Genomic DNA, 27046 nt, shown 5'->3' on the forward strand with positions numbered 1-27046 from the left:
GAGTAGCTTGGTGTATAATGACTGGTGTGGAGTAGCTTGGTGTATAATGGCTGGTGTGGAGTAGCTTGGTGTATAATGACTGGTGTGGAGTAGCTTGGTGTATAATGACTGGTGTGGAGTAGCTTGGTGTATAATGGCTGGTGTGTGGAGTAGCTTGGTGTATAATGACTGGTGTGTGGAGTAGCTTGGTGTATAATGACTGGTGTGGAGTAGCTTGGTGTATAATGACTGGTGTGGAGTAGCTTGGTGTATAATGGCTGGTGTGGAGTAGCTTGGTGTATAATGACTGGTGTGGAGTAGCTTGGTGTATAATGACTGGTGTGGAGTAGCTTGGTGTATAATGACTGGTGTGTGGAGTAGCTTGGTGTATAATGGCTGGTGTGGAGTAGCTTGGTGTATAATGACTGGTGTGGAGTAGCTTGGTGTATAATGACTGGTGTGGAGTAGCTTGGTGTATAATGACTGGTGTGTGGAGTAGCTTGGTGTATAATGACTGGTGTGGAGTAGCTTGGTGTATAATGGCTGGTGTGGAGTAGCTTGGTGTATAATGACTGGTGTGGAGTAGCTTGGTGTATAATGACTGGTGTGGAGTAGCTTGGTGTATAATGACTGGTGTGTGGAGTAGCTTGGTGTATAATGACTGGTGTGGAGTAGCTTGGTGTATAATGGCTGGTGTGGAGTAGCTTGGTGTATAATGACTGGTGTGGAGTAGCTTGGTGTATAATGACTGGTGTGGAGTAGCTTGGTGTATAATGACTGGTGTGTGGAGTAGCTTGGTGTATAATGGCTGGTGTGGAGTAGCTTGGTGTATAATGACTGGTGTGGAGTAGCTTGGTGTATAATGACTGGTGTGGAGTAGCTTGGTGTATAATGACTGGTGTGTGGAGTAGCTTGGTGTATAATGACTGGTGTGGAGTAGCTTGGTGTATAATGACTGGTGTGGAGTAGCTTGGTGTATAATGACTGGTGTGTGGAGTAGCTTGGTGTATAATGGCTGGTGTGGAGTAGCTTGGTGTATAATGACTGGTGTGGAGTAGCTTGGTGTATAATGACTGGTGTGGAGTAGCTTGGTGTATAATGACTGGTGTGTGGAGTAGCTTGGTGTATAATGACTGGTGTGGAGTAGCTTGGTGTATAATGACTGGTGTGGAGTAGCTTGGTGTATAATGGCTGGTGTGGAGTAGCTTGGTGTATAATGACTGGTGTGGAGTAGCTTGGTGTATAATGACTGGTGTGGAGTAGCTTGGTGTATAATGACTGGTGTGTGGAGTAGCTTGGTGTATAATGGCTGGTGTGGAGTAGCTTGGTGTATAATGACTGGTGTGGAGTAGCTTGGTGTATAATGACTGGTGTGGAGTAGCTTGGTGTATAATGACTGGTGTGTGGAGTAGCTTGGTGTATAATGACTGGTGTGGAGTAGCTTGGTGTATAATGACTGGTGTGGAGTAGCTTGGTGTATAATGACTGGTGTGTGGAGTAGCTTGGTGTATAATGGCTGGTGTGGAGTAGCTTGGTGTATAATGACTGGTGTGGAGTAGCTTGGTGTATAATGACTGGTGTGGAGTAGCTTGGTGTATAATGACTGGTGTGTGGAGTAGCTTGGTGTATAATGACTGGTGTGGAGTAGCTTGGTGTATAATGACTGGTGTGGAGTAGATTGGTGTATAATGGCTGGTGTGGAGTAGCTTGGTGTATAATGACTGGTGTGGAGTAGCTTGGTGTATAATGACTGGTGTGGAGTAGCTTGGTGTATAATGACTGGTGTGTGGAGTAGCTTGGTGTATAATGGCTGGTGTGGAGTAGCTTGGTGTATAATGACTGGTGTGGAGTAGCTTGGTGTATAATGACTGGTGTGGAGTAGCTTGGTGTATAATGACTGGTGTGTGGAGTAGCTTGGTGTATAATGACTGGTGTGGAGTAGCTTGGTGTATAATGACTGGTGTGTGGAGTAGCTTGGTGTATAATGGCTGCCGTGCGTCACCCAGGGTCCTGTTCATTAGGGAACCAAACAGGAGAAAATGGACTTGGACACCTAGAGTTACACAAACTGTAATGCTGCCCTAATAAACACGACCCTGGTTGGTGCTTCTACTCATTGGTTACCACTATACATCAGTAACCAGACAGTGGGACCCCAATAGACTACAGTTGGGCTACAATGGCTGACAACAGTATTTTCTGAAAATGTTGAATTGAAGCAAACTTTAATGGATTTAGGACAGTCCCATTCAATTAGTTTATTTTGGTTTTACATAAGGTCATTCTTACAAAAGCAAAGGTGTGGTTGGTTGTCCAAGGAGGGACGCTCATGAATGAGAGGGGTGTGCCTCAAACATGTAGGCCTGCTGCAATTGCACATGAGTAATGTAGCCTACCCACCTGGCCCAGCCTTGCTGTCTCATTGGATATGGATGTCTCCTTCCATCCCACCTACACCTGTCCTACTCATTTGTGTTTCTTTCATAAATTTGGTAGGCTACCAATAACTATGTACTTTGGTTTGTTATTTTGGCAGAATTGATTGACCATGCAGTTAAGCAAACTTTCAGTGAACAATTAGTTCAAACAGCATTTGTAGATTAAGACAAACAAGGCTAAATTAAACATCTATTCTTCCTTTTTCATGGAATTGTGGTGGCAAATAACATTTACTTATATTGAAATAAGTATTTTAATCAATATGTATTAGTGGAGAAGTAACGACGAACCTATGCCATTAAGTTGATTAAGAGATTTCACGTCTAGCATAAAAATACACTATATAGACAAAAGTATGTGGACACCCCTTCAAATAAGTGGATTCGGCTATTTCTGCCACACCCGTTGCTGACAGGTGTATAAAAATTGACCACACAGCCATGCAAACGCCATAGACAGTGACTTTCAACGTTGCACAGTCATAGGATGTCACCTTTCCAACAAGTCAGTTTGTCACATTTCTGCCCTGCTAGAGCTGCCCACAGTCAACTGTAAGTGCTGTTTATCGTGAAGTGGAAACGTCTAGGAGCAACAACGGCTCAGCCGCGAAGTGGTAGGCCACACAAGCTCACCGGACGGGACCTCTTAGTGCTGACGCACGTAGCGCGTATAAATTTTATTTAAAAAAAAAAATCCTTGGTTTCAACATTCACTACCAAGTTCCAAGCAACGTCAGCACAAGAACTGTTCGTCGGGAGCTTCATGAAATGGGTTTCCATGGCTGAGCAGCCGCACACAATCCTAAAGATCTCCATGTGCAATGTCAAGCGTCGGCTGGAGAGGTGTAAAGCTCACCGCTATTGGACTCTGGAAACGCGATCTCTGATGTAATGAATCATGCTTCACCATCTGGCAATCCAACGGACAAATCTGGCTTTTGCGGATGGCAGGAGAACGCTACTTGCCCCAATGCATAGTGCCAACTGTAAAGTTTGGTGGAGGAATAATGATCAGGGGCTGTTTTTCATGGTTCGGGCTAGGCCCCTTAGTTCCAGTGAAGGGTATTCTTAACACTACAGTATACAATGACATTCTAGATGATTCTGTGCTTCCAACTTTGTGGCAACAGTTTGGGAAAGGCCCTTTCCTGTTTCAGCATGACAATGCCCCCGTGCACAAAATGAAGTCCATATAGAAATGGTTTGTTGAGATCGGTGTGGAAGAAATTGGCTGGCCTGCACAGAGCCCTGACCTCAACCCAATCAAACATCTTTCGGATGAATTGGAACGCGGACTACGAGCCAGGCCTAATCGCCCAACATCAGTACCCAACCTCACTAATGCTCTTGTGGCTGAATGGAAGCAAGTCCATGCAGCAATGTTCCAACATCTAGTGGAAAGCCTTCCCAGAAGCGTGGAGGCTGTTATAGAAGCAAAAGGGGGGGGACTCCATATTAATGCCATGATTTTGAATGAGATGTTCTAAGAGCAGGTGTCCACATACACTACATGACCAAAAGTATCTTCATGCGTAATCGATGCATAATCATGTGCATAATGAGACCCATACACCGTAGCTACTAGCTACTGTTGTGAAGAAGAAGCATGTATGGGCCTGTTTATATAGGTTGGACTACATGTTGAAAACAACGACTATATCCATCCTCTCAAAGCCATCCTCTCAAAGCCACACCAATAAAGAGGATGGAACAAAGAGACTATTATTTTGGGTGTATTTTCTCAAAACGATAAGCAAATAGTATAGTTTAACTAGCCGACAGACCAAACAACTTTAAAGTGCAATTTAATCATCCTATTTTATTTAGTATATAAAAATGTGTTTATTCAAAATGTATTTTATTTTACTCTATAGGCAGACTACGGAGAAATAGCCTAGGCTATTTTTAGGCTGCATAATTTGCCAAATTGTGCGTTGCTGCTGATTCCATGGTAGTAAGGTTGCACTTAATATAAAATAAGAAGCGACTTTCTGGGGATGGGATGTGCCCAAGCCTGACTGTAAAAAAAGGTGTGTCTGACAAATAGCCTAGTAATTGTATCCCATTTGATAAGTTCATAAACTACCATACAACTTTTACTAAGCATAGATGTTTGGAAAGGACATGGAAAATGTTTTCATTTGTGTTATGGTTATTCCGAAGACTCCAAGTCACGACAACGTTGAGGAAGAAAGATCGCGTAGTTTCTCGATCCTAGCCATTCGTATGCTTTTTTACATGCCAAAGATTTAAAACCCCAACAGAAAAGTTTTTTAGGGATACTCCATCCTCAAGATAATTATCATAGGCATTACACATCTCATTGGAGCAAGATCCTTACCGTTAGATCGTCTGACAATATTTTCTAAAAAAGTGTTTTGAGGGGCTACAAGTCCTCTCCTTCCTCCGGCCATCCTGGTTCGTCATTCAGTCGTCCGTGTGTGGAAGCGGTCGGTGGGGCTGTATGCTGTCAGCAAAACTATAACTCCAGACGTCTGTCTTCATGGTCCCTTTTATCTGTACGGAGTGAGTGAGCTTTAGATAAAGAGCTCGTCTATAGCTGCTACTGCTACACACTTCTCACTGTCGCTGGCTGCGCTTCCCCTGTCTAGCAAGCGCCTACAGCACGTCAGGACGCGCATAGGGAATTATCCTCCGCGCTTGTTTGAGCGCAGCGGCGCGCCTGACTGGTGGTCCACGGGCTTTTGTGGTTCTTCATTCAAACTCCGAGTGCCATCTGCCGGTGATATATGACAGTGATTCTGAACCCTCTCCTCGGGGACCCACAGCCGTTCCATGTATTTGATCTATTTTAGAGCTAGCGCACCTAGTTCTACTTGTCAAGTCATTATCAAGCTCTTGACTAGGCGAGTTAGTTGGGGCAATTCAGGGCTACACCAAAATTGTGAAACGTCTGGAGATCGCTGAGGAGAGGTTTGAGAACCACTGATATATGGTATACCATCATGAAAGAACCATATTATACATCCACTAGAAAAGGGGTTTCCCAAACTCGTTCCTGACCCCCAGGTACACATTTTGGTTTATGACCTAGCACTACACAGATGATTCAAATAATCAGATCTTGATGTTGGTTATTTGAATTAGCTGTGTAGTGCTCAAGCAACAACAAAAAAGTGTAACGGGCCCCAGGACCCGAGTTTGGGAAACAAATCAAATCAAATTTTATTGGTCACATACACATGGTTAGCAGATGTGTAGTGAAATGCTTGTGCTTCTAGTTCCGACCGTGCAGTAATATCTAACAAATAATATCACAATTTCACAACTACCTTATACACACAAGTGTAAAGGAATTAATAAGAATATGTACATATAAATATATCGATGAGCGATGGCCGAACGGCATAGGCAAGATGCAGTAGATGGTATAGAGTACAGTATATACATATGAGATGAGTAATGAAGGGTATGAAACATATAAAGTGGCATTGTTTAAAGTGGCTAGTGATACATTTATTACATCCAATTTTTTATTATTATAATGGCTAGAGATTTGAGTTAGTATGCTGGCAGCAGCCACTCAATGTTAGTGATGGCTGTTTAACAGTCTGATGGCCTTGAGATATAAGCTGTTTTTCAGTCTCTCGGTCCCAGCTTTGATGCACCTGTACTGACCTTCTCCTGACACCACACTCCCGAGGGCCCTCACCTCCTCCCTGTAGGCCATCTCGTCGTTGTTGGTAATCAAGCCTACCACTGTAGTGTCGTCTGCAAACTTGATGATTGAGTTGGAGGCGTGCATGGCCACGCAGTCATGGGTGAACAGGGAGTACAGGAGAGGGCTGAGAACGCACCCTTGTGGGGCCCCAGTGTTGACGATCAGCGGGGTGGAGATGTTGTTACCTACCCTCACCACCTGGGGGCAGCCCGTCGGAAAGTCCAGGACCCAGTTGCACAGGGCAGGGTCGAGACCCAGGGTCTCGAGCTTAATGACGGGTTTGGAGGGTACTATGGTGTTAAATGCTGAGCTGTAATCGATGAACAGCATTCTTACATAGGTATTCCTCTTGTCCAGATGGGTTAGGGCAGTGTGCAGTATGATTACGTCATCTGTGGACCTATTGGGGTGGTAAGCAAATTGGAGTGGGTGTCAGGTAGGGTGGAGGTGATATGATCCTTGACTAGTCTCTCAAAGCACTTCATGATGACGGAAGTGAGTGCTACGGGGCAATAGTTGATAGTTACCTTAGCTTTTTTGGGAACAGGAACAATGGTGGCTCTCTTGAAGCATGTGGGAACAGCAGACTGGGATAAGGATTGATTGAATATGTCCTAAACACACCAGCCAGTTGGTCTGCGCATGCTCTGAGGACCCAGCTAGGGATGCCGTCTGGGCCCGCAGCCTTGCGAGGGTTAACATGTTTAATGTTTTACTCACGTTGGCTGCGGTGAAGGAGAGCCCGCAGGTTTTGGTAGCGGGCCGTGTCAGTGGCACTGTATTGTTTTCAAAACTAGCAAAGAAGTTGTTTAGTTTGTCTGGGAGCAAGACATCGGGGTCCGCGACAGGGCTGGTTTTCCTTTTGTAATCCGTGATTGACTGTAGACCCTGCCACATGCGTCTTGTGTCTGAGCCGTTGAATTGTGACTCTACTTTGTCTCTATACTGACGCTTAGCTTGTTTGATTGCCTTGCAGAGGGAATAGCTACACTGTTTGTATTCGGTCATGTTTCCGGTCCCCTTGCCATGATTAAAAGCAGTGGTTCGCGCATTAAGTTTTGCACGAAGGCTGCCATCAATCCACGGTTTTTGGTTGGGGAAGGTTTTAATAGTCACCGTGGGTACCCTGCACCTTTGAGAGTGAAATGGGCCTTTTTTTGTACAAGTTGTGGGTCTATTTTCATCCTAAACTGTTTAAACACATTCTGAAAAATCATTGTCAGGTACGCCAGTGGTTCTCAAACCTCTCATCGGGACAAAAAGCCGTTCCATGTAGGCTACTAGAACTACTCCAGAGCTTACACACCTGATTCAACTTGTCAACTGATCATCAAGAGCTTTAATTGGTGAATCACATGAGCTAGTGTAGCAGATGGGAGCTGGAAACACACTCCTCAGCCTGAAGTGTCTCCACTTGCGCTGCCCAAAGCTAGCTTTGCAGTGGCACGAATGGGTAAGATGCTTCAGGAGGGCAGACACGTTTGTGAGGCAGAGGTGTTGGGTTTGAGCTGAATCAAGAGGAAGAGGCACACTAAGCAAGCAGCATGGCATCCTTTACACTAGCTCAGGCCTACAACATAATTGTAAAACATCTGGGGGTACCAAAGGAGAGGTTTGAAACCCACTGATGTATGCACAAGACCATTTGAAATGTATTATGAAGCAAAGAACAGGTTGTTTTTAAATCAGAGCTTGCTTTATAGACAATTTCCAACACTCCATAGTTCATATACATTACATACATTACACACCGGAGTCAACCTTTATGCCTCCTCTCCATCCCCCCACACAAAGTCAATACTTCCTCCTCATTAACTGGACCATGTCTTGGTAGTGTTGAGGTGACTTAGATGATCCGCAACATATTTATGTTCTGGAAACTTTTGAAACTTGGTCTCCTTAATTTTGAGCCAGTTCTGTGCTCGGCGCTCAGCGGCGTGTCCTCGCTCCTGCTCTGTGGTCATGTATGGTCGGGAGATCCAATACTCATTCTCTGCCTCGCGTTCCAGGTGCACTAGCATGTTGCGTTTCATCTGCCAGGTGATGGCACGCGGCCGGCGGTACTTCCCGATCCACTGCTTCCCAGAGATGCCTTTCCTCAGCAGGGCCATGGTGAGGAACATTGTGAAGGATGGGGGTTCTTCTCAGAAAGTCGTGGCTTATAGGCTACAACATGATAGAAACAGAGGAAAATGTGGGTATTGGCTCCATCTTACAGGAGAGGAACATTGATCCCTAGCTAGGTGGTAGTGGCAAAACAATAGAGGGAATTTCATCATTGGAATAAAATGTAATTCTCCCTGAAATGTTATCATAAAAAAAATAAAGAAGTTACATTTTACAATTTAACGTGAGTCATTTAGCAGGCTCTGGCTTAAAGTAGTGAGTTTTCTAATGGATGTATAATATGATTATTTTCGTATAGCCACACGGGACCATATTACATTTGGCAAACTATAAAATTACTAGAGATATATGGGTATACTCTTCCAAAACCCTGGAATATTTTAGAAATACAAATGCCATAAAAATGTCAAACATAGAACCGCGCATACACAGGAGCTGTCCCTCTATCCTTGACAAAAAACAACGCATCTGCAGCTAATTTACCTTTGGTTGAACAAAAATTATTATGGACAGGTCTGTCCCATTTTCAGACTAATCAGAGTATATCATTTTACGAGTGAAACCCCAAATAATTTATCAAATCATTGACGCGATAAGTATAACTAGCTGTGTTCATTATCAAAGTAAATGCTACTAGCTAGTTGGTAGCATTAGCCTGGCTAGATACTACAAACGCATTAAAAAATGAATTTATTAGAAAATTATTCCTCGCTCCATTTCATTTGGATTACCTGTCAGTTATCAGATACAAATCCAGCAATATTGATGTTGTCTTCATGTAATTCGTGAAAAACGTGACCCCAGTCGGTTTGAAAGACATTTCCTTCTTCCGCGAATTCTACGGTAGGCAGGAGGAATCAGACCATTTCACATGTAATGACGATTCCATTCCAGCTGGAGGCGCCATTATACAGAGTTGGTTACAATACCACAGAAACAGTCATCCAGTTGTTTCATCAGAGACGGAATGTTTTCAAACCTCTGGTTTCATATGTTTTGTTATGATAAGTTAAGGCATTTTTACAAATCAAATGTCATGTTCTTCAAAATCAATGCCTTTAGAAAGCTGCTCAGATCTAATCTGCTAAAATAGGAAAGTAAGGTAATTGCAAAGTAGGTATGTGTTGCAGTAGCCACATCCTAACCTTACCCTATTTTGTGTGTTTACTTTCTGAATGAGCAAGCAACTCATGATGATTGTAAACCCATATTGACCTGATGGTACAAAGTTCACATTGAATAGATGGGAGTATAAAAGCAAGTCTATTTAAGTGACTGCCACTTTAAACGCTGTGAAGGTATTAGCATTAGGTCCTGTCCAGTGTGACTGCAAAGCAACCCAGTGAGCTGTGAGAATAAAAAAGGAAAAAAGCTCCTGCCAAGTTCTGTAAAGAAAGCCGTGCCCGGTGAGATCCCTGTTTCTGTGACTCCCTTTTACCCGCTCCCCTGATTCCTCTCTTTTCCTGCTCCCCTGATTCCTCTCTTTTCCAGCTCCCCTGATTCCTCTCTTTTCCTGCTCCCCTGATTCCTCTCTTTTCCTGCTCCCCTGATTCCTCTCTTTTCCTGCTCCCCTGATTCCTCTCTTTTCCTGCTCCCCTGATTCCTCTCTTTTCCTGCTCCCCTGATTCCTCTCTTTTTTCCTGCTCCCCTGATTCCTCTCTTTTCCTACTCCCCTGATTCCTCTCTTTTCCTGCTCCCCTGATTCCTCTCTTTTCCTGCTCCCCTGATTCCTCTCTTTTCCTGCTCCCCTGATTCCTCTCTTTTCCTGCTCCCCTGATTCCTCTCTTTTCCTGCTCCCCTGATTCCTCTCTTTTCCTGCTCCCCTGATTCCTCTCTTTTCCTGCTCCCCTGATTCCTCTCTTTTCCTCTCCTCCCAGCCCCCCTCTTATACTGTGAATAGAGAAGGAACTGGGACGCATCTGGACAACTGGAAATGAATCTGGAGAGACACAAGTCAATCACACTAAGGTAAGGAAAAACTAATCATTCAACAAGATCACAGGCTGAAAAGTTTCAGAAGTTTTAGTCTTTGATTATTCTAATAGGGTTTTCATGTGACAATCCCATGCAAACAGACCTTTGATAATGCAGGGTTTTTACATTGTGATAGGCTACTGTAGCAGAAGAGAATGGGGTACAATATTCTATTAACCATTTTTCATTCACCACTTTAGGAGCTTTAATGCACTTACAGTAGGTCACTGCACAGAGCTCTGCTACAGTTACCTCATAAGATGGTCTAAATAATGTTTTCTCACTTTGTTTGGCCATAGGCAGGGAAAGTGTTTGGCCATAGGCAGGGAAAGTGTTTGGCCATAGGCAGGGAAAGTGTTTGGCCATAGGCAGGGAAAGTGTTTGGCCATAGGCAGGGAAAGTGTTTGGCCATAGGCAGGGAAAGTGTTTTGGCATAGGCAGGGAAAGTGTTTTGGCCATAGGCAGGGAAAGTGTTTGGCCATAGGCAGGGAAAGTTTTTGGCCATAGGCAGGGAAAGTGTTTTGGCCATAGGCAGGGAAAGTGTTTTGGCCATAGGCAGGGAAAGTGTTTTGGCCATAGGCAGGGAAAGTGTTTTGGCCATAGGCAGGGAAAGTGAAGGGAAGCCTGATTGTATGGTATATCTGCCTTCAATCATCATATCATAGTCACTTCCCTTTCACACGTCATGGTGCATTGTATCCAGTGCCATTTTATATCTAACTTGGCTTTTCCTGCTGTCTCCTGCAGATTTACGAGGGGTGTGCCTGCCTGGCTGGCACAACAGCAAAGTTAATCTCTGAGTGTGCACAGAGGGACACATCTCTTTAACAACATGCAGCATTGACAAAATACTTTCACTCTCCTGGTTTTCACAGCTGTTGTGGACTCCACCTGCACCCACCTCTGTTTCTAGATGCTCTGACATCTCTGAATACCGACAAGGAGGAAGACACAGACAGGCAGACCGGCCAGCAAGATGGAGGAATTCTCTACCAGCAACACAGATGGGTCAGAGACATGTGCCAAGGAGATAGATCATGGGACTGTGAGGCCCAGGGGCTCACATGGGGACCAGCAGAGAGTTAAAGTTCAACTCCAGTCTGATAACACAGATGCACCGCCACCACTACCGGATAAACAGTCCAGCAATGGCTGCCGTGCAGTGGAGTCTCTGGATGCTGGATCGAGGCAGAGAGAGTGTGTGACAGTACCTGCCAGTAAACCTTCAGGTTGCTGCTGTAACGCAGGCCCCAGGAAGGCCCTTGGGCCTTGTGTACTGTGCTGCAGCCAGATCACAGACGTTTGCAAGGACCCTGACAGTAACACTGCAGTCCAGAGAGCAGGGATTTCACCTCAGACATACACAGCTGATAAAACAGGATATGTTACACAGAGCATTGTAGGTACTGTAGTGCATCGCGACACAGATGTACGCAGGAGTGTCATGGAGTTGGAGTCACAGGAGTTGTCTCCTCTGTGTAATGCAAGGACACTATCAGGTGGGGGCAGTAACAAGAACTGGTTTCAGGGCTTGCTCTACCCTGGTACCTCCTTAGGTTATGATAGAGGCAAGGAGGCTGTAGGGGGCAAGGTGTCAGGCTCAGAATCCTCAATGTCCTCCGTGCCATCTTCCCCAGGAGTCACTACGGGCAGCTTCGCCTTCTGTCTGGTGGAGGAGGTGACATCATCAACAGTCGCCGACACCAGCTTTGCCAATAGACTCAGAGATGGGCACATCAGCCCAGGGGGCAAAGCCGAAACTAAAATGTGCTCTGCATTGGCACTCCTTCCCACCAGCCCTCCCAAAAGACCCACGGCTTTAAAGATGGCCTCAGACAATGGGTTAGGATTTGACTGCGAGACTGAGGATAACTTTTCATATAATACGCAAGAGCGTTCGACGGTCCTGGTCCGTAGGTTCTTGAGGGAAAACCAGAGGGTGAAGAAGTCGATGTGTACAGGAACCAGGGCTATCATCAGGACGTTACCCACAGGGAGGATCGGTGAGGAGGTGTGGAACACTGTCTGCAGAAGGGAGCCCCTCCAGGTGTGGGATGAGGATGACCACCAAACTTCTGGTGGATACAGCCGATTGAGTGGATACAGTGGAGACAGTTCAACCTCTCAGAGTCTACATCTGCAAGTGTGTAAACTTCTCCTTGGAAAAACAGGAGACTTGTTATTTGAGGTAAGAGCATATACGCAGTTGGCTTTAATGGTTCCATTGAGCAAAACAGTGTCACTTTTACTTTAAAACTACTTTGGAAAATTCCTAGACTACACTGGACTACACACACCTAGACCATACACACACAAACACATGCACGGCGTGTTTCAGAAAGGAAACGTGTGTAAAAAAAAAAAATGATACAGTGCTACACTATGTAGTCTGAGCCAAAACTCAGGTTGACGTATTTTGGGATAAATCTTGTTTTGGAGGCATAGCTGAGTGATTTCCACTAGATGGGCCAGTGGCAATGTAAAAATAAATGTATGAATTTGTTGTTGTTGTTCCTTTTTTGGTCTTAATTTAAGGTTAGGGTTAGGCATAAGGTTATCAGTTTGCTTAAGGTTAGGGTTAGGTTTCACATCTGATTGCATGACTTTGTAGTGACTTCTCTGCAGAGCTGCCTCCAGTACATGAGTCATCCCAATAAAAGCCAACCTGCAGCCAAAACTCACTGCGCTGCAGTGGCAATGGGGGTTGGGGCAGCCGAGTAGGAGAGCAAAGGGGAGGGGTGGTTAAGTTAAGTAGAACACTAGAGGCCTGTATTATAGACGTGCGTCTCAAATGTCACCATATTCCTTATATAGTGTACTATTTTTGACCAGAGTATGGGCCCTAGTCAAAAGTAGTGCACTATAAAGGCAATAGGGTGCCATTTGCGACACAGCTACAGCGTCTGGGCTGCTCTGCACTAGTGGGTACACACCCAATGGAAAAGTTAGGCTACACCCTTACATCACAATCTCTTGGCAGATGGTTACAATCTCAACAATGCAAAACAAATACAGTCAGTGGAAAACAAAGCACTCACGCTCCAGAGTTTGTTTTTAAGGTACTGCCGAGTCAAAAACATCAAGCTTCAGGAGAAATAAAAGGAACAACTTGCATACTTGGCCTACTTATGGCTTCAACCTGTGGTAATTGTTTGGTAGGTAGACCCAGAGTAGGTGAAAACAGTCACAGCCTATTGAAAGAAGAACCTGTCATATAAGGATGATTAGAGAGAACTGAGAGATGAGGGGATGGTCTGTCTTCAGTCCTCTTTACAGCTTCACCAGGAATCATGAGAGATGAGGGGATGGTCTGTCTTCAGTCCTCTTTACACCTTCACCAGGAATCATGAGAGATGAGGGGATGGTCTGTCTTCAGTCCTCTTTACAGCTTCACCAGGAATCATGAGAGATGAGGGGATGGTCTGTCTTCAGTCCTCTTTACAGCTTCACCAGGAATCATGAGAGATGAGGGGGATGGTCTGTCTTCAGTCCTCTTTACAGCTTCACCAGGAATCATGAGAGATGAGGGGATGGTGTGTCTTCAGTCCTCTTTACAGCTTCACCAGGAATCATGAGAGATGAGGGGGATGGTCTGTCTTCAGTCCTCTTTACAGCTTCACCAGGAATCATGAGAGATGAGGGGGATGGTCTGTCTTCAGTCCTCTTTACAGCTTCACCAGGAATCATGAGAGATGAGGGGATGGTCTGTCTTCAGTCCTCTTTACAGCTTCACCAGGAATCATGAGCGATGAGGGGATGGTCTGTCTTCAGTCCTCTTTACACCTTCACCAGGAATCATGAGAGATGAGGGGGATGGTCTGTCTTCAGTCCTCTTTACACCTTCACCAGGAATCATGAGAGATGAGGGGATGGTCTGTCTTCAGTCCTCTTTACAGCTTCACCAGGAATCATGAGAGATGAGGGGATGGTCTGTCTTCAGTCCTCTTTACAGCTTCACCAGGAATCATGAGAGATGAGGGGATGGTCTGTCTTCAGTCCTCTTTACAGCTTCACCAGGAATCATGAGAGATGAGGGGGATGGTCTGTCTTCAGTCCTCTTTACACCTTCACCAGGAATCATGAGCGATGAGGGGATGGTCTGTCTTCAGTCCTCTTTACAGCTTCACCAGGAATCATGAGCGATGAGGGGATGGTCTGTCTTCAGTCCTCTTTACACCTTCACCAGGAATCATGAGAGATGAGGGGGATGGTCTGTCTTCAGTCCTCTTTACAGTTTCACCAGGAATCATGAGCGATGAGGGGATGGTCTGTCTTCAGTCCTCTTTACAGCTTCACCAGGAATCATGAGAGATGAGGGAGATGGTCTGTCTTCAGTCCTCTTTACAGCTTCACCAGGAATCATGAGAGATGAGGGGGATGGTCTGTCTTCAGTCCTCTTTACACATTCACCAGGAATCATGAGAGATGAGGGGGATGGTCTGTCTTCAGTCCTCTTTACAGCTTCACCAGGAATCATGAGAGATGAGGGGGATGGTCTGTCTTCAGTCCTCTTTACACCTTCACCAGGAATCATGAGAAGATGGTGATGTCTGTGTTGACTTTTAAGAAATGTATTTTCTCAGGACCCCAATGGAAAAATGCCTTTGGGCTTTATTGTGTTTTATCCTCAATTCTTTCATGTAAAGTTGTTAAAACATGACAGTGTGTACAGTGGTCCAACACAGTAAAGAGTTATGAGTACATTCCTAAAAGGGGGAATGTTATGAGTACATTCCTAAAAGGGGGAATGTTATGAGTACATTCCTAAAAGGAGGAATGTTATGAGTACATTCCTAAAAGGGGGAATGTTATGAGTACATTCCTAAAAGGGGGAATGTTATGAGTACATTCCTAAAAGGGGGAATGAGGAGTGGCATGAGCTCAGAGAGGGTTATGATGCAGTCTAGTCTGGGATTCAAACGACAACAAAGTGGGCCCCCTGCCACTTTTGGAGACAAATGTTTTAGAAAAGTATTTACCAATCACAGATTGCCCCTTTAGAAGTCAGTAAACCTTGGAGAATGGACTGCAGACCTTCTCATTCAGTACTTATTCTGCAGCAGCAATAGACTGTACGCTGCTGGTAATAATACAGTGGATTAGACTGCCACCTAGTGGTATGATATAAATTGTTACTGCTCTCTTAAACCCTTGGCACAGAGAAGTGTCCAATCTAATCTGGACAACACTGATGTTTGCTCCAGTCCAAGCAATAACACACCTGATTCAAATTACCAATAAATTATAGTCTGTAATAAATAGTTTATTATTTGAATTAGGGTAAATGAATTGCTCTCCTTTTGAAAATAAATTGCATGGCCGATTGAACTGACAGCCGAAGAGATGAAATGAACTGCAACTGTTGTTGTACAATAGGTATTTGTATTGAACCACCGTGGTCTCAGCAGAAAATAAGACTCTAAGATCCTTGTTAAGTCATTTCTGTAGAAAATAATACCAGAATCTGTTTCAGTGATCAGGGTTAAAAGAGGTAATTTCAAGGTTGACTGAACTCATTAGTGTGGGTCAGGGATGAAGACAATTCAGGGAATTTCAGAGAGGAAAATCAGCTCATGAAGGGAAAAAATTGCCATTTAAAATAGCAGTCATGGTAATTGAATAAACAATGTGATTGGTAACTGTGTGTGTGTGTGTGTGTGTGTGTGTAAAGGACCTCGCTGCTTGCTTAGCGGGTACCGCTTCCTCCTGAGTCGGCTCATACCAAGGCTCGAACCCATTACCCCTGCCTTGCTAACACACGTAATCATCCTCCTGATGCGTCTTCTCATTCGCACCACGGAAAAGCTAGCTCTTGCGGGCCATTTCAGGCTAAGGAGTGATTTTCATGTGCGTGTGTGTGCATGCCTATGTGTGTCCTGTGTGAGTCTTCTCTTGAGTGCACTCACTGCCGACCTAACGTGATAGCATAAGGCTTTGTTTACACAATAAAGAGATTTTCACGCATCACCCAAACTGCAGTGGTTAGAGTAGAAGAGCAACGGTGATGTGTTTTATATAGAAGGGTCATGTTCTCCTAATAACTCCTCTTACTGATGTAAAGTCTCCCTAACCATATAAGGGGAGCTGCCCCCCCCTCCCTCTCTCTCCTCTTAGGTTTCAGACATGCTCTTTCTCTTCTGTCTCAAACATATCTCTCTCCTCTCTTCCTCTCTCTACAAACTGGAACATACGGACGTGACATGGCTATTGCAGATTTACTGACTTTCTGTAATTGTGGAGGCTGTATTACATTAGGCATGATTTTCTAATGTAAGTCAAAATATATTTTCTCTGTCATTCAGATGGTTTATTCAATGAACGCAGTAGCACTAGTACTTAACTGACTTTTCTATCAAATGATGCATACTATCATCTTAGTTATTCGTATCAGTGATGACCGCTCACGGTAGAGTATGATTGTGTTCCTGATGGTAAATGTGGGTCCTATTTGTCTCTCTTCAGACAGCTTGACTCTGTTCAACTGTTTGGTAAAACCCTACAAGATAGGCAGAGTGTTGCCTGTGGCAGTATATCTTATAGTGTTACAACAGTTCCATACATGATCTTGTGGCACAACTATCATTTCAGATGGTTTCATTACAAACATGCAGTACAGTATATTACATGCATCCTTGTGACAAGTGCTGTAGTGTTATAGTCTATGAAAGGCTCTATGGATGGCTGAAGTGATACCGAAACCTTAACAAGATTCTATTGCAGAGGGATGTGTATCCCTGGTTTGGTGTAATATGGCAGAATAGTTTCTAGCCAATGTATAGACTGTACACATTTGGATTAAGTGTATCAGGTTCACGGCCAACATCTGCAGCAACCTTCCACAATTTGACAAAAACATATTTTTTATTTAAGACATTGAGACCTACTGAAGGTCTCTTTTACAAATGTGCCCTGTATGTACAACATAATATACACATTATACCCAAGCTATATACACTACTCAAAAAATAAAGGGAACACTAAAATAACACATCCTAGATCTGAATGAATGAAATAATCTTATTAAATACTTTTTTCTTTACATAGTTGAATGTGCTGACAACAAAATCACACAAAAATAATCAATGGAAATCCAATTTATCAACCCATGGAGGTCTGGATTTGGAGTCACACTCAATATTAAAGTGGAAAACCACACTACAGGCTGATCCAACTTTGATGTAATGTCCTTAAAACAAGTCAAAATGAGGCTCAGTAGTGTGTGTGGCCTCCACGTGCCTGTATGACCTCCCTACAACGCCTGGGCATGCTCCTGATGAGGTGGCGGATGGTCTCCTGAGGGATCTCCTCCCAGACCTGGACTAAAGCATCCGCCAACTCCTGGACAGTCTGTGGTGCAACGTGGCGTTGGTGGATGGAGCGAGACATGATGTCCCAGATGTGCTCAATTGGATTCAGGTCTGGGGAACGAGCGGGCCAGTCCATAGCATCAATGTCTTCCTCTTGCAGGAACTGCTGACACACTCCAGCCACATGAGGTCTAGCATTGTCTTGCATTAGGAGGAACCCAGGGCCAACCGCACCAGCATATGGTCTCACAAGGGGTCTGAGGATCTCATCTCGGTACCTAATGGCAGTCAGGCTACCTCTGGCGAGCATATGGAGGGCTGTGTGGCCCCCCAAAGAAATGCCACCCCACACCATTACTGATCCACCACCAAACCGGTCATGCTGGACGATGTTGCAGGTAGCAGAACGTTCTCCACGGCGCCTCCAGACGGTCACGTCTGTCACATGTGCTCAGTGTGAACCTGCTTTCATCTGTGAAGAGCACAGGGCGCCAGTGGTGAAAATGCCAATCTTGGTGTTCTCTGGCAAATGCCAAACGTCCTGCACGGTGTTGGGCTGTAAGCACAACCCCCACCTGTGGACGTCGGGCCCTCATACCACCCTCATGGAGTCTGTTTCTGACCGTTTGAGCAGACACATGCACATTTGTGGCCTGCTGGAGGTCATTTTGCAGGGCTCTGGCAGTGCTTCTCCTGCTCCTCCTTGCACAAAGGCGGAGGTAGCGGTCCTGCTGCTGGGTTGTTGCCCTCCTACGGCCTCCTCCACGTCTCCTGATGTACTGGCCTGTCTCCTGGTAGCGCCTCCATGCTCTGGACACTACGCTGACAGACACAGCAAACCTTCTTGCCACAGCTCACATTGATGTGCCATCCTGGATGAGCTGCACTACCTGAGCCACTTGTGTGGGTTGTAGACTCTGTCTCATGCTACCACTAGAGTGAAAGCACTGCCAGCATTCAAAAGTGACCAAAACATCAGCCAGGAAGCATAGGAACTGAGAAGTGGTCTGTGGTTACCACCTGCAGAACCACTCCTTTATTGGGGGTGTCTTGCTAATTGCCTATAATTTCCACCTGTTGTCTATTCCATTTGCACAACAGCATGTGAAATGTATTGTCAATCAGTGTTGCTTCCTAAATGGACAGTTTGATTTCACAGAAGTGTGATTGACTTGGAGTTACATTGTGTTGTTTAAGTGTTCCCTTTATTTTTTTGAGCAGTGTATATATATATATATACTGTATATACACATTAAAATACAAAAACACAGTCATGGTAAGCACAAATAAAACATCACAAATCACCCAGAAAAACAAGTTACATTCCTCCACAAATAAGTCCCCAATCAATCCTTTAAATTGCCTGAACAGCTACAGACCATCAAGATGAAACGTATTAGGGTGTTCTCTCTCGTCCCACTTGACTAAATATGTGGTTTCGAATTCATTTCATTTAAACACATAGAAATGTATAAACTGACATGAGTTTTAAGCCATATACAGTATGAAAGGTATTTGAGTAACACTGAACATTGAATGTATCATTTCTGAAGGGGTCGTAAAGAGCTTATCAGTTGTTGATAGACAGTTTAGTTTACAGGTGGTAATAAACATTTATTACTATTTGACAGAAACAATTTTTCATTATTGGTTTAGGCCTATAAATCATTGTACACAGGGTAGGGTAGGTTACTTTCTAAATGTAATCCGTCACAGTTACTGTCCAAAATTGTCATCAGTAACATTTAACATTTTAGTCATTTAGCAGACGCTCTTATCCAGAGCGACTTACAGTAGTGAATGCATACATTTCATAATTTTTTTTCTTCCATACTGGTCCCCCGTGGGAATCGAACCCACAACCCTGGCGTTGCAAACACCATGCTCTACCAACTGAGCCACAACTTTTGGATTACCCAAACTCAGTAACGTAATCTGATTACATTCAGTTACTTTTAGATTACTTTCCCCTTAAGAGGTATTAGAAGAAGACAATGTATGTTGCCAATTGAATGACATCTATTTCAGGATAAATCAATGTTAAAGTTTATATAGCTGGCCATATATGGATGTTCAATTTTACATTATGGGTTGGTTATGTAGGCTTCTTCTATACCACCACTTTCTAATACATACGATTCAATTATATCTTTACATTAAAAACCAATATCAGAATTCCAGTCATTCCAATAAATGTTATACCCCTTGATCTTCAAGAATAGGACTTGGAAATATGGAAGTAGATTAGCCAAATTGTTTTACCTGAGCATGACCCAAAAACGAAGGACTTATTTGTCACACCCTGATCTGGTTCACCTGTCCTTATGATTGTCTCCACCCCCTCCAGGTGTTGCTTTTTATCCCCGGTGTATATATCCCTGTGTTTCCTGTCTCTCTGTGCCAATTCATCTTGTTTGCCAAGTCAACCAGCGGTTTTCTTTGCTCCTATTTTCCCCAGTCTCTGTTTGTTTCTAGTCCTCCTGGTTTCGACCCTTTCCTGTCCTGACTCTGAACCCGCTGCCTGACCACTCTGCCTGTTCTGACTACCAGCCTGCCTATCCCCTTGTACTGTTTTGGACTTGGATCTGGTTTCTGACCCCTGCCTGGCTTGACCTCGAGACTGCCTATCGTCTGGTACTGTTTGGACTCTGACCTGGTTTATGAACTCTCGCCTGTCCCCAACCTGCCTTTGCCTACTCCCTTTGTTATAATATATATCGGAGCTCTACCATCTGCCTCCTGGGTCTCACCTTGTACCCTTATATTAGCCACCCCTCCTCGATGTTTATGATTTTGTTGTCATGGAGGACTGATTTCGGCTCATTGATTCGAGTTGAAAAAGAAATGCTGCACTCATGGAAGGGCATGCTTTGAGCACTACTGAAAAGTGCTCAAAAGTGCTATTTACATGTAAAAAATGAATGCCATATGCTGCATTTGCCTATTTTTTACCTGTTTGTTGGTGACACTTTGATATATTGATAATATACAGCTGTTTAAAGTGAAAATCCACAGATGTAACAATAACAAAACGGATGCCCAGCCTCTGTTTTGGTTAAAAGCTGAAGGATGGGCCAGGAGAAATGTAACTACTCTCATATTAATACAGAGCTATGGAAGCAAGGACTGACCATCCATGATATAACATTGTTTTAACCCCATGTTATGAGGCTATACAGTGTTTGTTTACATTTACAATGTTTACGAACATTGGAATAAAACAAGCTTATATTTGGGGTTCTCATGGAGTATGACAGTTGAACTAAGCTCATGAGGGATTTATAAATTACATTCTTCAACAATCAATGGATATATATATACACTACCGTTCAAAAGTTTTGGGTCACTTAGAAATGTCCTTGTTTTTGAAAGAAAATACCATTTTTTTGTCCATTAAAATAACATCAAATTGATCAGAAATACAGTGTAGACATTGTTAATGTTGTAAATGACTATTGTAGCTGGAAAGGCAGATTTTTTAATGGAATATCTACATAGGCGTACAGAGGCCCATTATCAGCAACCATCACTCCTGTGTTCCAATGGCACGTTGTGTTAGCTAATCCAAGTTTATCATTTTAAAAGGCTAATTGATCATTAGAAAACCCTTTTGCAATTATGACAGCACAGCTGAAAACTGTTGTTCTGATTAAAGAAGCAATACAACTGGCCTTTGGACTAGTTGAGTATCTGGAGCATTAGCATTTGTGGGTTTGATTACAGGCTCAAAATGTCCAGAAACAAATAACAAATAACAAACTTAAATTTGCGCCTTTTTTCAATTCTGATTTGAATGTCATTGAGAAAACAGAGAAGTGTCAAAGATTTTTCTTTCGCAAAAAAATGTGTCAAAGATTTTTTTTCGAAAGTATCTGTAATCTGATTACAATATTTTTTCTGGTAACGTAACGGATTACAGTTAGCGTTTTTTTTGTAATCCCTTACATGTAATCCGTTACTCGCCAACCCTGATTGTACATTACTAGCAACAAGCTGAATGGGAAGTAGGCCTAGAACTTACTAGATATGTTTTTATATTGAAACTTTACAAATGTACAAGACCACATATAACAACAACACTAAATAACCAAGGCTTCCTCTCCTCATCTCCTGCATTCATCTTCTCTGATGTAAAAGAACTGGACTGGACCAGTCCAACTGGTATATGCAAATACTAAGAAGATATCGCTCTCACCTTCCCTATGATCAGTACAGAATGTAGTGTAGATGAGGGAGGACACCACTATAGACAATTGCGTTGCACCCTATGATCATCTTCAAATCGACCAAAATCCTGAGCTTTGAGTGAAGATGACCAGATTTGATGATACAATCATTTGACAAATGAGGTCCATTGACAGCCATTCTCTTAACATCTATGGAAGCCTCTGGTCCAGCGCAGTGCATGCTGGGTCAGATTCATTAAGGGAAAACATTTTGAAATAGAAAACAAAAACAAGCTGTTCTTATTGGACAATTCCAAGTATAGTCCCTCCCCGTTTCAGTCCATTGTCTTCCGTTTGTTCCCTAATGAATACGACCCAGGGTTTTGGCTCTTACCAATGTGGCCTTGTCTCAAGGGCACAGATTGTATCTTACCTAGTTATTTTCTGATGATCTCATTTTGCTCTTTTGTAGGTTTGGCAACTGTGTGTGTTTTCTATACCTGTTCGCACCTTTCCCTGTAGGCTTTACAGACACTCCCCACCTCTTGTTTGCAACCCTTCTAATTTAGTGTACCCTGCACGCAAAACCCATGTCGAATTCCAGGTCTCTGGCAGCATTTGGAACTGCTGATTTGCGGTCAAGAATGTCAAGTTCATCTCAGCCTATGCTGCGCTTCAGACCCTTGACTTTTTGGCCCTGACATAGACATGGATCCCCCAGAGAACACTTCTACTCCAGCTGCTCTCTCTTCATCTGACTATGTGTTCTCTCATAGTCCGAGAGCATCTGGTCGTCGTGGTGGTGGCACAGGGCTGCTCATTTCTCCTAAGTAGAGATTTTTTTTCTCCCTCACATTTCCTCCCTCACTCACGTGTCCATCTCCTCATTTGAATTCACTGTCACTCGTCCGCTCAAGCTTAACATTGATCTCATCTATCGCCCACCACTTGCTCTTAGAGAGTTCCTCAATGAGCTTGACACCTTGATAAATTCATTTCCGGACAATAGCTCACCACTCTTTGTACTCCCGACGTCTGCCTTCATTTAATTTCTTTCCAACTTTCTTTCCCCTCCTTGCCTCTTTTGACCTCACCCTTTCCCAATCCCCTCCAACTCACAAGGCAGGCAATACTCTTGATCTCATCTTTACCAGAGGCTGTTTGCCTACTAATCTCACTGCAGTTCCCCTTCAGGTCTCTGATCACGACTTTGTTTCCTTTTCTGTCTCCCTCTCCTCCAACCCTACCTACTCAGCCCCTACCCAGATGGTCTCCCTCTCCTCCAACCCTAACCACTCAGCCCCTACCCAGATGGTCTCCCTCTCCTCCAACCCTAACCACTCAGCCCCTACCCAGATGGTCTCCCTCTCCTCCAACCCTAACCACTCAGCCCCTACCCAGATGGTCTCCCTCTCCTCCAACCCTAACCACTCAGCCCCTACCCAGATGGTCATGTGCCGTCGCAATCTCCACTCTCTCTCTCCCACTACTCACTCCTCTTCTATCCTATCATCTCTTCCTTCTGTTAAATCATTCTGTCTCCTGGTTTTGTCTCTTCAACCCTAGTCTCATCCTATGACTCGCACTGTCCCCATTCCTCCCGGCCGGCACGGCCCTCCCCTCCTGGTCCGTGGCTGAGTGACTCATTGCGAGCTTACAGAACAGGGATGCGGGCAGCTGAGTGAAAATGGAGAAAAACAAAACTTCCGGAGGACCTATCATCCTTTCACTCTCTCCTCTCTACCTTCTCTTCCTCTGTATCCACTGCTGAAGCCACTTTCTATCACTGTAAATTTCAAGCTTCTGCCTCTAACCCTAGGAAACTCTTTTCCACTTTCTCCTCCCTCCTTAATCCTCCTTAAGTTTGACGACATCTGCTCCTCATTCACTCAGCCTATTGAGTCCACTGGTCCCAGTCACACAGAACTACCCTACGCCTTGACCTCTTTCTCCCCTCTCTCTCCAGATGAAATCCTGCAACTAGTGAAGTCTGTTCGCCTGTCAACCTGCCTGCTCAACCCCATCCCCTCCTCTCTTCTCCAAACCATCTCCTTACTTTCCTCATCACCTCATCCCTGACCACTGGCTGCATCCCCTCTGATTTCAAAATGGCAGAGTCACTCCCCTCCTCAAGAAACCAAAACTACAGACCAGTATCCCTTCTTATTTTCTTTCCAAAACACTTGAGCATTCTAGGCCCTCTCCTCTTCTCTCTATACACCACATCACTCAGCTCAGTCACATCCTCACATGGTCTCTCCTATCAGTGCTTTGTGGAGGACACTTAACTACTTTCTCAATATCGCTGCGTGCCTGGCAGATATCTCAGCTTGGATGTCGGCCCACCACCTCAAGCTCAACCTCAACAAGACGGAATGTAATGTCCTGGGGTAGGGTGGTGGTCCTAGGGAGGGGTGGTGGTGGGTGGGGGCTGAATGTCCTAGGGTAGGGTGGTGGTCCTAGGGAGGGGTGGTGGTGGGTGGGTGCTGAATGTTCTGGGGTAGGGTGGTGGTCCTAGGGAGGGGTGGTGGTGGGTGGGGACTGAATGTCCTGGGGAAGGGTGGTGGTCCTAGGGAGGGGTGGTGGTGGGTGGGGGCTGAATGTTCTGGGGTAGGGTGGTGGTCCTAGGGAGGGGTGGTGGTGGGTGGGGGCTGAATGTTCTGGGGTAGGGTGGTGGTCCTAGGGAGGGGTGGTGGTGGGTGGGGGCTGAATGTCCTGGGGTAGGGTGGTGGTCCTAGGGAGGGGTGGTGGTTGGTGGGGGCTGAATGTCCTGGGGTAGGGTGGTGGTCCTAGGGAGGGGTGGTGGTGGGTGGGGGCTGAATGTCCTGGGGTAGGGTGGTGGTCCTAGGGAGGGGTGGTGGTGGGTGGGGGCTGAATGTCCTGGGGTAGGGTGGTGGTCCTAGGGAGGGGTGGTGGTGGGTGGGGGCTGAATGTCCTGGGGTAGGGTGGTGGTCCTAGGGAGGGGTGGTGGTGGGTGGGGGCTGAATGTCCTGGGGTAGGGTGGTGGTCCTAGGGAGGGGTGGTGGTGGGTGGGGGCTAAATGTCCTGGGGTAGGGTGGTGGTCCTAGGGAGGGGTGGTGGGAAGGTTAGTAGTGGTGGTGGCCCTCCATGGGTGCTCCTTTCCTGTGCACCAATCCTAACTCCTGACCTTCCCTCTCATTTTTCCATATACTGGCTAACAGCCACAAAGAGGGGGTTGGTAGGACTCCTGGGGAGGGGTGTTGGTGGGGAATGTGTTGCACCACAGGCGACCTTTCACGGGCCACAAACCTTAATCCTGGATAGCTGAGAACATCCTTATAAACAAGAGATTTACAGACAGAAGATCCCAAAGTTCAGATCCTTATAAAACAAGAAATAACATAAAAAAATACCATCTTCCCAGGTTCAGAGGGATTACCAACAACTAACATGCCATAATGTTACAATGTGAGAGTCAAATACACAGATCAGACCAAAGATCTTTGTTTATATCAGAACCCTCATGTTCACAGCACTGATTTAATGCCCAAGCAAATTCATTAGGAAAACTTCAATGTATTGATATTAGACTCAGAATAACTGCCAAGTCGGTCGGAAAATGGAATACATATCATTTACAAGAGGCTATACCTGATTCTATACATAACACACACACACGCACGCACGCGCACACACACACACACACACACACACACACACACACACACACACACACACACACACACACACACACACACACACACACACACACACACACACGGAGACACACAGAGACACACGCACAGAGACACACACACACACAGAGACTGTGTTATAATAGCATCTTTTATGAGAAAGGCTACTGTATGTCTTGTACGTTTGTAATTCTCAAGGAGGCTGGTGGCACCTTAATTGGGGAGGACGGGTTCATAGTAATGATTGGAACGGAATTAATGGAATGGTATCGAACACATGGTTTCCATCTTTGAAACCACTGCATTCACTCCATTTCAGACATTATTATGAGCCGTCCTCCCCTCACCAGCCTCCTGTGGTGTGATTAGGTGATGAGATGCCTGGGTCGTGTTCAGTAGGGAGAAAAGGTTTTATAACTTTGTGACTTCCACCTGAACTTATCCATTGAGAACACCGATAATTGTTTTGGTTTGCTACAGTGTGCCTTGCTGAACGCGACCCTGTATCTTCCTATGTCTTCCCAGGCATGCCATGCCCTGAGTTCTGAAGTAAGGGTGGCCAGTTCAGGAGCTCTACTCCTGTCTGCCGAGAGGAGGGGTCTATGTTGCAGGAGGGCCACATTGCCATGGCCGGAAGGAGGAGGGGCGTGTAGCTACCGAGCAACCCTACAGAGGACTGACATTTCTGCCTACATCTCAGGGACCCTCCTGGAAGTGGTTCTGTCCATCGGCAACACGGGCGTCAACGACTTCTCTCCTCCCTGTATCACCACAAGTCCCTTGGGCTGGGCTGTCCTGAAAGGTCCCATAACCAATATGAATCTTACGAAATTCAAGTTGATGAAGTATTGAATGAAGTAAACTGACATAATAAATCATATGAAATGTATATTAATCAAATGTGGTTAAAATACTACCTGTCTTATCAGAGAGTAGGATACAGCTGTTACTATAGAGATCCTATTAAATTACTATTAGTATTCTAATTCCTAATTCTATGGCTATAACCATATTGCTTAAACTTATCTGACCGATTCAGTTCTACATGAAGTGTCTACCAGTAGAGTCAATATAGGAGTCCAGAAACAATCTACAGTATTTTACTCCTTTCTGAACTCCCTCTTGACTCACCCTCCCATCCCTCCTCCCTCCTCTTTCACCCCTCGCCCTCCCTCTCCCTATTCCTCCCTCCCTCCCAGAGCGTCAACTGCACTCCCCCATGGTGGGATCCAGCGTGGTGCCGGCGGCTCCACTGACGGAGGTCAACAAGGAGCTGTCTGACCTCCAACCCCTGGTCAGTTTCCCAGAGGAGATGGCCTACATCCTCATGGATCAGGAGCTGCAGCTCTACAGCCGGATCCTACCCCTGGACTACATCCGCTTCCTCACCCACGACCTGGGGGGCCCTGGCCAGCCACAGCCCCAGGGGCAGACACACCAACCTGGACAACCCCATCTTATGGCTGGCTGCAGTCGGCCGCACAACGCAGTAGAGGACCTAGTCACAAGGTTCAACGAGGTGAGAGAGACCTAACTAACCTGCAATGTGTATCAGCATGGGGAATACATCTTCTACCTATATGTTGAGTAACTGTGCCTGAGACCTGAAGACTAGTGTTGGTTCCCAGAGCTAATAACTTGGCTTGAGCTCAGTGGGCTAACACAGTCCTGTTGCACAATGGTGACTCTGGATTCAAACCCAGTTAGTCACACTTAC

The 27046-nt window shown here is 45.0% G+C and overlaps 3 protein-coding genes across 13 annotated transcripts in view; 1 reads left to right on the top strand and 2 right to left on the bottom strand.

The window, feature by feature from the left end:
- LOC115193592 (potassium voltage-gated channel subfamily H member 1) overlaps positions 1-5035 on the bottom strand; it is a 92011-nt gene extending 86976 nt beyond the window's left edge. For all 7 annotated transcript variants that reach the window (XM_029752383.1, XM_029752382.1, XM_029752381.1 and 4 more), the window contains exon 1: positions 4759-5035. In XM_029752383.1, the coding sequence (XP_029608243.1) occupies positions 4759-4831 (73 nt within the window). In that variant the 5' untranslated portion in view covers positions 4832-5035. The remainder of the gene's footprint in view (positions 1-4758) is intronic.
- A 2738-nt stretch (positions 5036-7773) lies between these two features.
- Positions 7774-8264, bottom strand: LOC115193593 (ribosomal protein 63, mitochondrial). Its single transcript, XM_029752384.1, has one exon. The coding sequence runs from the start codon at positions 8220-8222 to the stop codon at positions 7911-7913; it is 312 nt and encodes a 103-aa protein (XP_029608244.1). The 5' UTR covers positions 8223-8264; the 3' UTR covers positions 7774-7910.
- A 1234-nt stretch (positions 8265-9498) lies between these two features.
- Positions 9499-27046, top strand: part of LOC115193594 (1-phosphatidylinositol 4,5-bisphosphate phosphodiesterase epsilon-1) — a 37197-nt gene continuing 19649 nt past the window's right edge. For 2 of the 5 annotated variants that reach the window (XM_029752390.1, XM_029752389.1), the window contains exons 1-4: positions 9499-10194; positions 10948-12388; positions 25855-26131; positions 26529-26848. In XM_029752390.1, coding sequence (XP_029608250.1) covers positions 11177-12388; positions 25855-26131; positions 26529-26848 — 1809 coding nt within the window. In that variant the 5' untranslated portion in view covers positions 9499-10194; positions 10948-11176. The remainder of the gene's footprint in view (positions 10195-10947; positions 12389-25854; positions 26132-26528; positions 26849-27046) is intronic. The other 3 variants (XM_029752386.1, XM_029752385.1, XM_029752387.1) reach the window with 3 other exon arrangements.

Source organism: Salmo trutta, chromosome 5 (genome assembly GCF_901001165.1).
Source record: "Salmo trutta chromosome 5, fSalTru1.1, whole genome shotgun sequence".
NCBI classification, from domain to species: Eukaryota; Metazoa; Chordata; class Actinopteri; order Salmoniformes; family Salmonidae; genus Salmo; species Salmo trutta.

Bases quoted from the DNA above. Each gene is read 5' to 3' on its own strand.
- LOC115193593 (XM_029752384.1), bottom strand. From the start codon at position 8,222: ATGTTCCTCACCATGGCCCTGCTGAGGAAAGGCATCTCTGGGAAGCAG.